The 13,466-nt window shown below is 30.7% G+C and overlaps 1 protein-coding gene across 2 annotated transcripts in view; it reads right to left on the bottom strand.

The window, feature by feature from the left end:
* Positions 1–13,466, bottom strand: part of LOC109795462 (ubiquitin C-terminal hydrolase 12) — a 49,358-nt gene that overhangs the window by 30,113 nt on the left and 5,779 nt on the right. Inside the window, exons 3-14 of one of the 2 annotated variants that reach the window (XM_083059724.1) lie at positions 11,908–11,986; positions 11,593–11,737; positions 9,256–11,011; positions 7,660–7,773; positions 7,358–7,568; positions 4,835–4,927; positions 4,465–4,732; positions 4,306–4,382; positions 3,519–3,569; positions 1,883–1,990; positions 343–458; positions 121–262 (exon numbers count right to left, since the gene is read on the bottom strand). In XM_083059724.1, coding sequence (XP_082915850.1) covers positions 121–262; positions 343–458; positions 1,883–1,990; positions 3,519–3,524 — 372 coding nt within the window. In that variant the 5' untranslated portion in view covers positions 3,525–3,569; positions 4,306–4,382; positions 4,465–4,732; ... (4 more) ...; positions 11,593–11,737; positions 11,908–11,986. Of the gene's footprint in view, positions 1–120; positions 263–342; positions 459–1,440; positions 1,681–1,882; positions 1,991–3,518; positions 3,570–4,305; positions 4,383–4,464; positions 4,733–4,834; positions 4,928–7,357; positions 7,569–7,659; positions 7,774–9,255; positions 11,012–11,592; positions 11,738–11,907; positions 11,987–13,466 lie in introns of those variants that run through there. The other variant, XR_014427858.1, reaches the window with a different exon arrangement.

Here is a 13,466-nt window from a genome sequence, read left to right on the forward strand (position 1 = left end):
CAAAAAACTTCAAAGAGAAAGATCAACGCATTAGTGCCCACTATATTTATTATGGTGCTCATTTTCTTTTCAAAAAATTGATTTTAAGTTATTTAAGTAGTACAACGAAAGAAAACAAACCTCGATTGCATCACAGCACAGTGCCAACATGCCAGCCTCAACACATACAGCCTTTAGTTGTGCTCCATTGAAATCACCTGTAGAAGAAGCAAGTTCTTCAAAGTTGACATCAAGGTGAACATTCATTCCTCCTTGAATGGATCTAGAATATCAAAGTGAGAGCAGTCATTAAATGTTTTGTACCAAAAATATCTCAGCAGATAAAGTTTGAAGACTCTAGACCTGTAGAATCTGAGCCCTTCTTCAATTGGGTGCAAAAACTCAATTTTAAAATCCAGTAGCCAAGAATGCATAAGGGTGGGGTAAAGAATATCTGCACAGTTTATTGCTACTATAACCTGCAATTGACAAGAATAAATGAACATGACTATTGAATAACAAAGTCTAAATGAACAAAATCTAGTAAGTTTGGTGCCAACCGTTAAATCTAGTTTATTGATATTCAAGATGTTAACATGTTGTAAAAGAAATATGTTAAAATAAGACGTCATAAGAATAAAAAACCTATAATTACGGGACCAGCCCCTAAACAAGAGACTTGAGAATATAAATTATTATGCTTTAGTACCACAGACAGCGAAATTTTTTGAAACTTACTTATAACACATCGATCAAGAAAAAACATATAGACAATAGCAAATAAAGACAAGCCTTAATTATGTCATCACTACTGAAACCATCACGCTAATTGAGCAATTCCAACATTGTTCATTCTGTACAGGAATATAATTTGTTTGAATTTTAAAAATCAGGTTTAAAATTGGAGAGATTCGGTTGGGTTTCAAAGCTAGGTTAAAATCATAAATCAGTTTTTTAAACTAATTTTAACAAAATAAATCATATTCAAATTTATCTTAAATGCATACTTGTTTATTATTTTTCAATCTGTTTAAAATTAATTGATGGTTTAAATTCTTCTGAAACCAATTTGGCTTAAAAATCAATTTACGGTTCAAAATCAATTTAAAATCAGTCTAGTTTTAATATATATTTCAAATCATAAACTAGTTGAAAACTATAATCAATTTTAAAACCAATTTTGAAATGATAATCAACTTTAAAACGGATTTAAATTATTGACACTTTACCCCACTCTGTTTCCCTTGTTAACATCAAATGTAAGTATGCTGCTACAGTTATACCCACATATAATAAATTCACAAAACATAATGTAAAATCATTATCATTATCTATAACTAGAAAATATAATATATATATATATATATATAAGAAATGAAAGAAATTGGAATAAAAACATTTATATGAACAAAACCTTAGGAAATAAACAAAAAGATTGAAAATAGAATGTACCAAATACATTAGAGGCTAGAAATAATGTATTTTATAAAAATGGTTAAAAACAGCCAACAAAAAAAAAAGAATAAAATACACATTCAAGAATTTCAACAAGAATGGTATTCTTGAGTTTCGATTGGTAAAAAATTACAACTATAGAAAATGAAGAGCTGTTCAATTCAAATCAAGAAGGGATGCAACATTGAATTGTTCAAGAATGTTGAAGAACTTTGATTATTTCAGACCAAATCTCACAGCCTAGAGCTGGAAAATAACGGAAAAGGGCAAGTAGTTAGTCATACATATATGTAGAAAGTAATTCACCTCAAGCTCAAAGATCATCCCCAGAAATGAGCACTCTGGTCATTTTGTAAAAACAAAAATGTCATCGGTACTCATAATTAAGTAACTTTTAATACTAGCATAAACTTTGCAAATTTAATTTAATTTCAAATTACTCACTTACCACGTGACAGAAAACAATTCTTGAATTCACCAAAGAAAAAACAACACACTTCTTGTCGAGATGCAAGATCACACACCAGCCTAGCCCAGCAACCCCAAGTCCCAACACCTGAAATACAATGGAAACATGATTATTAAAATTAATTTACATACAGCAGATTAGTATCCTTTGTCATCATTCTTGTTCTTGCATGCATTCAAAATCATGACCATTCAAATTTGCATATGGCGGATTTGTATCCTCTGTCATCTTTCTTGTTCTTGAATGCAATCAAAATCAATAAAAAAAAAACACCGGTTTTGAAAACAAGAAAATGCAAGTTCAAGAAAAAATCAAGACCCTGAAAGAGGAATCAAAAACAGCAATAAGGACAGTGAAGGATCCAGTTTCATAGCACTCCAAAAAAAGAAAAACACTGGTTTTGAAAATAAGAAAAATAAGAAAACGCAAGTTCAAGAAAGAACCTAGACCCAGAAAGAGGAATCAAAAACAACAATAACGACAGCAAAGGATCCAGACTCTCATAGCACTCCAAACAGAAAGAAAAAAAGAGACAATCAGAAAACATAGAAACAAGAATCGAGTTCAAATCAAAATTAAAGAAGGAAAAGCAATCACAAGGTAAAGAAGAGAAAAGCAAGATCAAAGATGGAAAAGTAATGACAAGGTAAAGAAGAGAAAAGAAAGAGATGGAAGAGGTAAAATCCATCTATGAAAGGTTCTATTTATTGTTTCTCTGCGGCCATTTGAACTTAAGCAGACGAAAGAGGCACAAGGCACTACAGAACGCTTAAAATCCTAATGAGTAACGAAGACAAACAACAACAGAAAAGTGATCGAGTATGATTGACAGTGAAAAACTGAAACGAATGATGAGAGAGAGAGAGAGAGGGGGTCTAGAGACAGCAAGTGAGGAATAAACTCGCGCAGTGGAACGGATTGTGAGTTCATTCAGTGGAAGAGAGAAAAGGTATAAATAGACTTGTTTTGTCAAACAATTTCTCGCATTTCAATAAATTTGAGAAAATAAAACTATTAAATGTCACTAACGTTCATCTTATTAATGTTATATATACAACCAAAAATAGATTTTTTGGTGAATGACAACAATATCACACAAGACTTTTTCTTTCAAATGAGACAAAAGGCAAAAATTATTTTACACACTCAACATAAAAACAACATATTTGACCATATGATAAACTTTCAAAATATAAAAAATGCTAATGATAAATTAAAAATAATGCAAAAAAAATATTAGACTAATAATAATTATAGTTTTACGAAACTTGAAAATTTAAATAAAATTATATTACCATACATCATAATGTTTTAAAAAATAAAAGGTAATTAAAAAACCTGTTAAACAATAGTGAATAATGTGTTAAAAATATATACAATATGATATGAATACATATGTTTTAAGTTTGTAAATTAAACAAATATTATCTTATTTATTAGAAGATGAATTTTAAGTGAGAAAATTTGCGGTTGGGTCAAACCAAAGATAGAATTATTGTTCCGTGACACCCTTTCCTTGTGAGTAAAAATTAGTATGATGATATTCCTGAAGGACTAGACTGACCATCAACTTTCGTATCAAAAGAAGACTAGGTATACAAGTACTGTTGCATACCTTCATATAATTATATTGGAGGCCTCCTTAGGTACTCCTTAGTATCACTACCTGCACACAAGTATATAAAATAAGGAACTAAAATCATGCAATTAGATAAGATATTTGATAAGTATACATGTACTTATAATTCATGTATATATTTGATCCAGGGTGTATATTGATTCTATGTGTAAGGTCAAGATACTGAATAACATAGTCTAAATGAACAAAATCCAGTAAGTTTGGTGCCAACTGTTAACTCTAGTTTATTGATATTCGAGATGGTAACATGTTGTAAAAGAAATGTGTTAAAATAAAACATCATAAAATTAAAAAAGTAAAATTACGGGACCAGGCCCTAAACATGAGACTTGAGAATATAAATTATTATGCTTTAGTACCACAACAATTTTTTTTGAAAACTAAAATTAACTTATGCATAAGCCATATTGTAGAAGTTCTTTCTTATTAGCTTTTTCAAAATCTTCTTTTCTTTGATTCATCAGTTAGTTGGGAAAGTTTATTTCATTTTTATTTCCTTTTCTCTTTTAAAAGTGTTTCAAGAAAAAATTATCCAAACATGTCCTAAGGCAAAATTATTGAATACTTAAAGAACAAAACCAGATCCTGTTGCACCGAGGACAAGACAGTCTTTATGAGCAACCTAAGAATAAAGCCCTCAATAGTAACCATTGGTTGCATTGCATTAGCCTTCCTAGTGCCAACAAGGAGAACAACATGCAAGGAGCTGTGGCAATAAAAAGATGGTGTTGTTATAATTATTTTACGTGAACATAATTATTACCCAAAATAAACATATTCCTTTATTGGGATTTTTGGCTGGCAGCATGGTTTCTCTAAGGCAGTAACGCCATTGTTGACCTGTGAAAATTCACAAGGAATTAGAAAGGTGAATCAAGATAAAAATAATAATTCTTGAAAAAAAAAAGAAAAAAAAAAAAACCTTTCTGCAAGGAGATGAAATCTTCTTACTGTAAGCGCAAAAAAGATTCTTTATCATGTTTCGGCAACACCATTGTTACAAGATGTTGGTTCCATATAGTATGGATCTGGTCCTACCTTGTTAATACCAACATAGGAACTATATAGGAACCAATCACAACAGATGCATATACATTCTATCATTCAATGTTAAATTATCAATAAAGATCATCCCCAGAAATGAGCACTCCGGTCATTCTTTAGAAAAAGTAGTACAGATTAAATTAAACCTACAGAAAAACAAAAATGTCATCAATACTCATATAATTAAGTAACTTTTAATACTAGCATAAACTTTGCAAATTAAATTTAATTTCAAATTACTCATTTACCAAGTGATAGAAAGCAATTCTTGAATTCACCAAAGAAAAAACAATACACTTCTTGTCGAGATGCAAGATCACAGCAACACCAAGTCCCAACACCTGAAATACAACGGAAACATGATCATTGAAATTTGCATACAGCGGATTAGTATTCTCTGTCATCATTCTTGTTCTTGCATGCATTCAAAATCATGACCATTCAAATTTGCATATGGCAGATTTGTATCCTGTCATCATTCTTGTTCTTGCATGCAATCAAAATCAATAAAAAAAAGAAAAACACCGGTTTTGAAAACAAGAAAACGCAAAAAAAAAACTAGACCCAGAAAGAGGAATCAAAAACAGCAATAAGGACAGCGAAGGATCCAGTCTCATAGCACTCCGAAAAAAGAAAAACACCGGTTTTGAAAACAAGAAAACGCAAGAAAGAACCTAGACCCAGAAAGAGGAATCAAAAACAGCAATAAGGACAGCAAAGGATCCGGTCTCTCATAGCACTCCAAACAGAAGAAAGAAAAAAACAGAGAATCAGAAAACATAGAAACAAGAATCGAGTTCACTTCAAAATCAAAGAAGGAAAAACAATCACAAGGTAAAGAAGAGAAAAGCAAGATCAAAGAAGGAAAAGCAATCACAAGGTAAAGAAGAGAAAAGAAAGAGAATCCATTTATGACTTCTTTGTTGTCCTACTTTGTTTCTCTACAGCCATTTGAACTTCGAAGAGAGAAGAACCCAAACGAATGATGAGTGAGACAGACACAATAATGATAAACTGAGAGCGAGAGAGAGGGTGCCTAGAGACAGCGAGTGAGGAATAAATACTTTGTCGAACAATTTCTCGTATTTACATGTTAATACTTAATACTATTAAATATTTTGTTAAAAAATTGATAACAAAAATTACAATTTAACGAAATAATCTCTTTAAGTTTTAAATATTAAATTCTTTTTTTGTTATAAATTTTTTTATTTTAATATAAATATAAATATTTATTTTATGTAATTCAAATTTATAAATAATAAATATTTTTCTATAAAAATTATTTTAAATTTATTATAAATAATTAATATTGTTATATAAAACTCTTTTAATCATGAAATTTTTTTAGATATGTATTAAAATTAAATTTAACAAATAACAATTGATAAATAATAAAAAAATAAGTGATTAAAGAAACCCTTAAAAATATTTTCATTAAAAAAAGACTTCCTAAACTCGTTTAATATAACTATCTAATTTATATATAAATATTTTTTAAAATATTTAATATATAATTATATTTTACAGAAAATATAATCTAAAAATTATCTTATTTTACTTTTTTTTTCATTCCACTTCTTTTTTAGTAATTTCATTTTAAAAATAATAATAAAGAATTTGATTTCAAAAACTAAATTAATACAAAATTATAGTTGTTAAATGAATAATCAATAATTAATATTTTAATATATTTTTTTCTAAAAGATAAAGTTGTGAAGTATAATTGTATAAAATAAATTGAGTTTTTCTAAAGTTAAAAATTAATCCATGCACTTAATTTTCATAAGAGCTTTTAATTTTTTTTTACCAATAAAAATTACAATAATAATTTTAAAGTTCAAACTCCATATCTTACATATATAATTATAATCCCTTACCAATAAATAGACCTTAACAATTTAGAAGCTATCTTATTTAATTATTCATTATGTTATAAGTTGATACGAGAACAATGTATTTAAATTTTAAAAAAATGATTATAAAATTATTATTTATTTCTTAAATGATTGAAAATTGCATATTTTTAAAATAATTAACTCAGACAAACATATAAAAATATATTTATTTTAGTAATAAAAATTAAATAAAACAAATGAATCATGAATATATAGAGAGGAAAAAATTATTTTGGACCAATTTATCATACATATTAAAAGAATATAACAAACTCTACATTATTGGCTTATAATAATTTTGAAAACAGAAACAAGAAAAAGGCATGATATTTTCTATAAGTTTTTCTTTTTAAAAAATAATTTATTCCGATGAATGATTATATTAGATTAAACATGTTAATTTAATTCAAATTTAAAATTTAAATCTATATGTAATGAAATAAGTTTAAACGACCGACTAACTTGCTCAACCAAAATATCTACATGCTACACTCTATTACAAATAAGAAGAAAAAAGGAATAGCACAGTAAAATAAAATAAAAAATAAAGTAATTTTTTGTCTCACACCCGGTTAATTACACACATAAATACATTTCTAAGAATTATCAAAATAATCTTTTCATAGATCTTACATATAAAAAATAATTAGAAACATGGAATTTTCTATTATGTGATTTGAAGATAGATATTTTTATTTAGTAATGTAATTTGATTTGATATATCCTCTAATATTTAAATTAAAAAAATTATAAAATAAAAATATTTTTAATAATTATTATTTAATAATAATATGAAAAGAATAAAAGTTTAGTTATAAAGGAAAGAAAAATAGAAATTTTATTGCAATCAAAAAAACTAAAATTAAAGGAAACCTTGCAAATATCATCTGTATCTACAATGGTGTAATGATTTTTATCTTCCCACTCACAGTTCTCTTTCAAGACCTCGATGGAAACTCTCTAACATTGTTCGACCACAAACATCAAGAGTGTTCCACCTCTCATAATGCAGGTCTGGGACCACCAAGTTTTGGGATACATTTGTACAAATTAAGAAGGCAACCACTATTTTATGATAAAACACCTGTCCATGAGCCTAGTTAGAGATTAAAATGAGCATAACAAATACAAATTAAAAAAAAGAAAAAGGGCATTATATAAGCATAAAAAAGCACCTTGTTTGCAACAAACTTGCTGTCTCAGGCTTTCGTTTCTGCCTGCTCATTAGATCAACTGCATCTTCTTTTAGATGCAGTCTCTGTGGTGGACCATTAATGCACAAGTGACAGCTGCATGAAAAGGGGCTCATAAGGAAAGCTACAAAATGAAAGCTAACATGCATTAATAAATGACACAAACATATTAACTCACTACCAGTAAAAACAGCCACGTTGCCACAAGATAATCCCTTAAATACAAAATGAAGCAAATATGCTAATGCAATAATCAAGATAGGTAACTTAGTACAAGCTATTCTATTTTAAAATATCTGTTCCAAGAACTCAACTGACAATTCTCTTTCCATTAAAAAATCATCTTGTTTGTCATCCACTTCAATAGGAGAAACGCTTCAATAGGAGAAACGTGTGTATCAGCTACTACAAGCATCAGAACTATCAAAAACATAATCTGAATCATCTGAGATGCAAGCCTTTTCATTTCCATCAATATTTTGCTTTTTACCATATATTTTAATCAATTCACAAAAGTCTTCTGCATAAGAAGCCTTTGATAAATAATGAATCGTGAAATCACTAAAAATCAATCCATTTGATTTTTTAAATTAATAATTATATTTATTTTGCTTTTTACTTTAAAATACAGTACTCAATAGAAGTTAAATAAAATGCATGACACCAACATTTTGCTATCCATTCTATTTTGGCATACATGGAAATTATTATTACAATAAATTAATCATTTATTATGGTTTCATTAAAAAATCAATTTTACTGACATACCTAATCTAAGTGACACGACTTTTTTTTACGGGTAAATGACACCAGACTTAAATTCCTTAAAAAATGTCTTAGGTTCAAGTTTCAAAAAATAAAAAGTAATTAAAAATAATCAATGCAATATTTTCGACAAAATCTGATCATTAAAAAAAACAGTGAATATTTTATACAAGTAATAACATGGAATTCACACTCAAGTCAGAACGAAATGAGATGCAATCTCAAGCTTATCATTAATAAAACAAAAATAACCCACCATTAAGTAACAAAAATTAGAAACATTTTCCTTGTTAAAATATTATGTCAATAATTGTAAATTACAACTTTGTAAAATAAAGTATTCCAAAATTGTAAAACTGAATTCACAACCCATTGTCGAAGGCAGCGTAGGAGGATATTATGATTAGTTTCAAACCCACACGAGAACAGCTAAACAAAAAATTGCTGCATGGAATAAAAACATATCTTTGCTATTCATGTGATTTACCTTTGTTTTAAGTGGATTAACCGCTATACATTCTTCAAGATATACACGAAACAAGAGAAAAAAATAATGATTTAAAATGAAAAAAACTTAATGTTTGATCGTGACTTAACAACTTATGAAAAAATTGAGATGATCACACGAATGAATTCCCTTCCAGGTGCCAATGAGTAAGTATGTTTGAAAACTTATTTGTAATGAGACAAACTGTAAACTAAAAATACTGTAAATCGTATGTTTTAAAAGCTAGATAAAATATCACTTAAATTTTGTGAGTTTTGCTACTAGTCTACCACGAGAAGTCCTCAAATCAGATTGCCATTTCTTACCTTTTCTCCTTCGTTGCCTTTTGTTTTTGGGATTTTGTAGCATCTTTGGCTTTTTATTGAGATTCATTTTTTCCAAGCGCTGGCGGCGGATCTCAGGATCAGCCCAACCCCTTCCACATTCCGAGAATGACGAAAATGGTTTCTTAGTTTTCCTTGTAAGCAACATATCTGCCTCAGGGTAGACATAGAAATCTTGCTCACTCATAGACTTCACAAATTCCATCCCCAATTCTGTTGGCTCCGGGTATTTTACCTGAACATGGATCTGCAATTGTATGGAGAAAACTTGATATCAAATCACACAGAATTACCAATGACACTATACATTTGCTTGGAGTTTAGGACTTGGGAGAATGTATTAAAGTGCATGGCAGTGCCAGTGTGGCACATTTCCACTTTCATGCTGAATGCAGAAATATCATTCTGACCAATCTTTAAATTCAAAAAGCCTTAAAAAGAGTTTTCCATGTGATGTGTTTCAGATCATTATGTTTTAGTACAATGAGAGCAACACACTCTTTTAACACTTTCTATTAATGAGTTAAATTTATATGGATCTCATAATAATAGGAATTGTGTTGGATAGTGTCAAGAAATATGATATTAGCATTTTTGTATTTAAAATCACCTTCTCGTAGGATCACTACTCAATTATATGCATCATTTGTTGATTTTTAGAGGTAACAAATCCGGCAATTTCTACCATGAAATTTATTAGCACAATTTGATAATTATAAATATATAAAGTTCTTTTTTATTAGTACTATTAATAAAGGCATTTTTCATGTAAACATTTTGATTAGACTATTTTGTCATTTCAACTTTAAATGACCACTTTTTTATCTTAACTTCCGTTACTCTATTTGAACTGATGCTGTGATACTGCATTATGAAAATCAATTAATTCTTTTCCAATAACAGAAGAAAACAGAAGAAATACAACGCAGATGAGGAAGAGATCCCTAGAAAAAAGGTTTTAAAGAAAAACCCTGGCGAGTAACAAAGACAAGCAAGAATCAACAAGAAATTGAAAAGCAGAGAAACGCGTAACATCATTTCTACCTTCCATCAGCACAAGGTCACCAGAATGAGGAACAAAGAGAAAAACTCTAACAAGTAGCAAAGATAAACAAGAATCAGGAAGAAACGTAACAACAATCAGAAAGAAAACAAACAAGAAATTGAAAACATACCAGTATGCCTTTTGACAATAAGAAAGTGAATCTAGATAACTTAACTAAAGCTTCTTGAGATTGTCTTTACATGCCTCAAAAATGTGTCCATGATCGAAATTCCAAAGCTGAAATCAAATTCAAGTGCAAAAGGTAAGTCAATAACTACTTAAAATTATCTTCAAGTGCAAAAGTGAAACAATCCCTAAATCTTAAAAATTCACCAATCTCCTGAGACCCTCCACCTCCATATAACAATAAACAAAAAAATGTAAAAATTGCAAATGCTCACTTCTCTCTCCTGCAACATGTGAGAGAATGAGTAAGCATTATAAAATAGCAAAGCTTAATTTCAGTAGTTTAAAAACCTAATAAGTAGTTGGAGTCCATCAAAATAACTAAGTTATTCATGCATAGTAGTCATAAAAAACAAATTCGCAAATGCAACTTGAATCAGACACAATCAAAGAGTGTTGGTAAGATGGCAGTGAACCAGAGGAAATTAAGAAAATCCTTGACAAATCGCAATACAAGAAGTTTTGCTATCTTGGCCACGACAATCTCAAAGGTATCATGTTGCTCCACTGCAACAAAAATAAAAATAAAAAATGAATGATACTATTTTTATTGACAGTGACAATCTCAAAGCTGTCATATTTAAAATTATTTATAAAGGGTGTATCTAGTGAGGAGTTAATTTTCATAAACCGTATGTAAATGGTTAAAATTATTTACTTAAATCTCATATTGATGCTTTAATTTATTGTTTTCAGAAAGAGGATAAACAAATTCTACTTAAGAAAAGGGCAGCTGTATGGTTGGCAAGGGCAGCAAATGCCCAAGGGGCTGTACGGTTGGAATCTAGGCCGTCAACAATGAATTTTTTTATTGTATAATTTTATTATTCCTTATTTTTAGAGGCCTAGTAGCAAGAAGGTAAGGCACTAGGTATGCAACAAATACTTGATGACCCTTGCACTATTAGCGATATTAAAGATGGGAACTATGCCCTTGCAGAGCAAGCACATGAGCCACACAACTTTTCTCAGCTTTTCTCAATTTTTTTCGCCTAATTTGAATAAGAAGCAAAAAGGAAGGGAAAGTTTGAAAAGTAAATTATGGAATATGTATATGCAGATAAGATTATAAATAATAAAATGCAAACCTTAGGAACCTTGAGTCCAGCTCTGCTCAAATATCAGCTGTAAGTGGCACAATGGAACCATCATCAATTGCACAGAATGGTTGTATATCTAGAAATTATAATTTATAGGGCACCCTTTGAGAACAAAACATGAATCTGGTTCCAGCTGCAAAAGGCACTCATCATTTTCCGTTGTCAAGAAAATTCCAAAACATGTATTTGCAAAGCATAAAGCTCAAAGTGTGAAGCAAATACACAGCCCAACACCAAATAAATAACCAATATAAATACAGATCTTATCTGCCAAGTCACGTAGTGCCACTTCATTTGACTTACAAATTTTTCATAATTCCCTTTATCGGGATTATACTGCAGGGTTAACTTAAGCATACACTTTGATCCAAGAGCCAAACACCTATTATAAAAGAAAAATGACCAACTCAAGAAAGGAAAAAGAAAAAATCAAGTCTAGATTAACTTTTCACTACATTGAATATATGCTGATTTTTTATGCCTATTTAAATATTCAAAACAAGGATGCACTAATACAAACAATTCGAAAGGTGTGATTCATGTAACTTTGAAATTGCAGAAGGAGAAGACAGAACTACCAATGTAGCTATGATCCATCATATTTAATATTCAATAGTAGTTTCTGTTAATTTAACTTCTAAGCAGAAAATTTTGGACTAATCCTATGTGTTAAGCTAATTCTGTTTAGATATACTAGTTTATCTTCTCCTAAATTCTAGTTTAGTTTCCTTAGTCAGTTTTATCTAAATCCCTAAACTTTAGGGATTGATTATATTTTATGCCTATTTATTTTATTGTATTCATTCAGATTCAATAATAAGAAATTATTCATATTCAAGTTGGTAGCAGAGCACTCTGGTCCAGGAACCCTAATCCAGCAGCCAACATCTAGGGTTTCTAGGGTTTTCGAGTTTTGTCCGCGGTTGCCGGAGTTGACACCGCCTGCACACTCAGAGGTCGCCGATCGGCCTCTCCGTCGCGAGCCACCGTCAGCCGCCGTCTCACGCGCTCTCACGCGCGGTTATTGTTGAGGAAGCTCGCCGGCACGTGGGCTTCACGTGCCGCCCTCCCAACCTCCGTTTGCGACGCGTTTCACTCCGTTGGACTCGCCGGCCCTCCCTCTTCCAGTTATGACCCTTTTCAGGTTGTGGGTCACACTCTAGGTGGTCTGTTGGTGGTCGTTTGGTTGCGGCCTCGGAGTTTCGTGGTCGTTTGGTTGCTGCCTCGAAGTTCCGTGGTTGTTTGGTTGCTGTCTCGGAGTTCCGTGGCTATTTGGTTGCTGTCTCGGGGTTCCGTGGTGGTTTGGTTGCTACCTCGGAGTTCCGTGGTTGATTGGGTGCTACCTCGGAGTTTCGTGACTGATTGTTTGCTGTTTTTCTTCTTTTTCTCTTCATGACAGAGATTCCTAAGGAGAATCCAAAAATTGAATCTTCCAAAAGGGGGCTGGTCTCCTTTGCCTTTTCTGGATCACCTACTATTACATCTGAAAAGCTTAATGGTAAAAATTATTTGGATTGGTCCACTGCGGTTGAAATCTGGTTTTTAGGTCAGGGTCTCTATGATCATCTTACTAAAAGGGCGTCCGAAATTGATAAAGAGGTGAGAGATGAATGGCAACGGGCAGATTATCAACTTGTATCTCTATTGTGGCAGTCCATTGAGCCTAAATTAATGGTGCATTTTCGTCCGTACAAGACATGCTATGATATTTGGAAGAAGGCTCGAAATGTCTATGCCAATGATATCCAAAGAATATACGAGTCTGTTCATGGTCTGGCAACTCTTCGTATGATTGATAATGATTTGCCAACGTATTTGAATCGTGCTCAATCCACTATTGATGAGCTCAAGCTAATGTTGGT

This window comes from Cajanus cajan, chromosome 7 (genome assembly GCF_000230855.2).
Source record: "Cajanus cajan strain Asha chromosome 7, NIPB_CcT2T_4, whole genome shotgun sequence".
Classification (NCBI taxonomy): domain Eukaryota; kingdom Viridiplantae; phylum Streptophyta; class Magnoliopsida; order Fabales; family Fabaceae; genus Cajanus; species Cajanus cajan.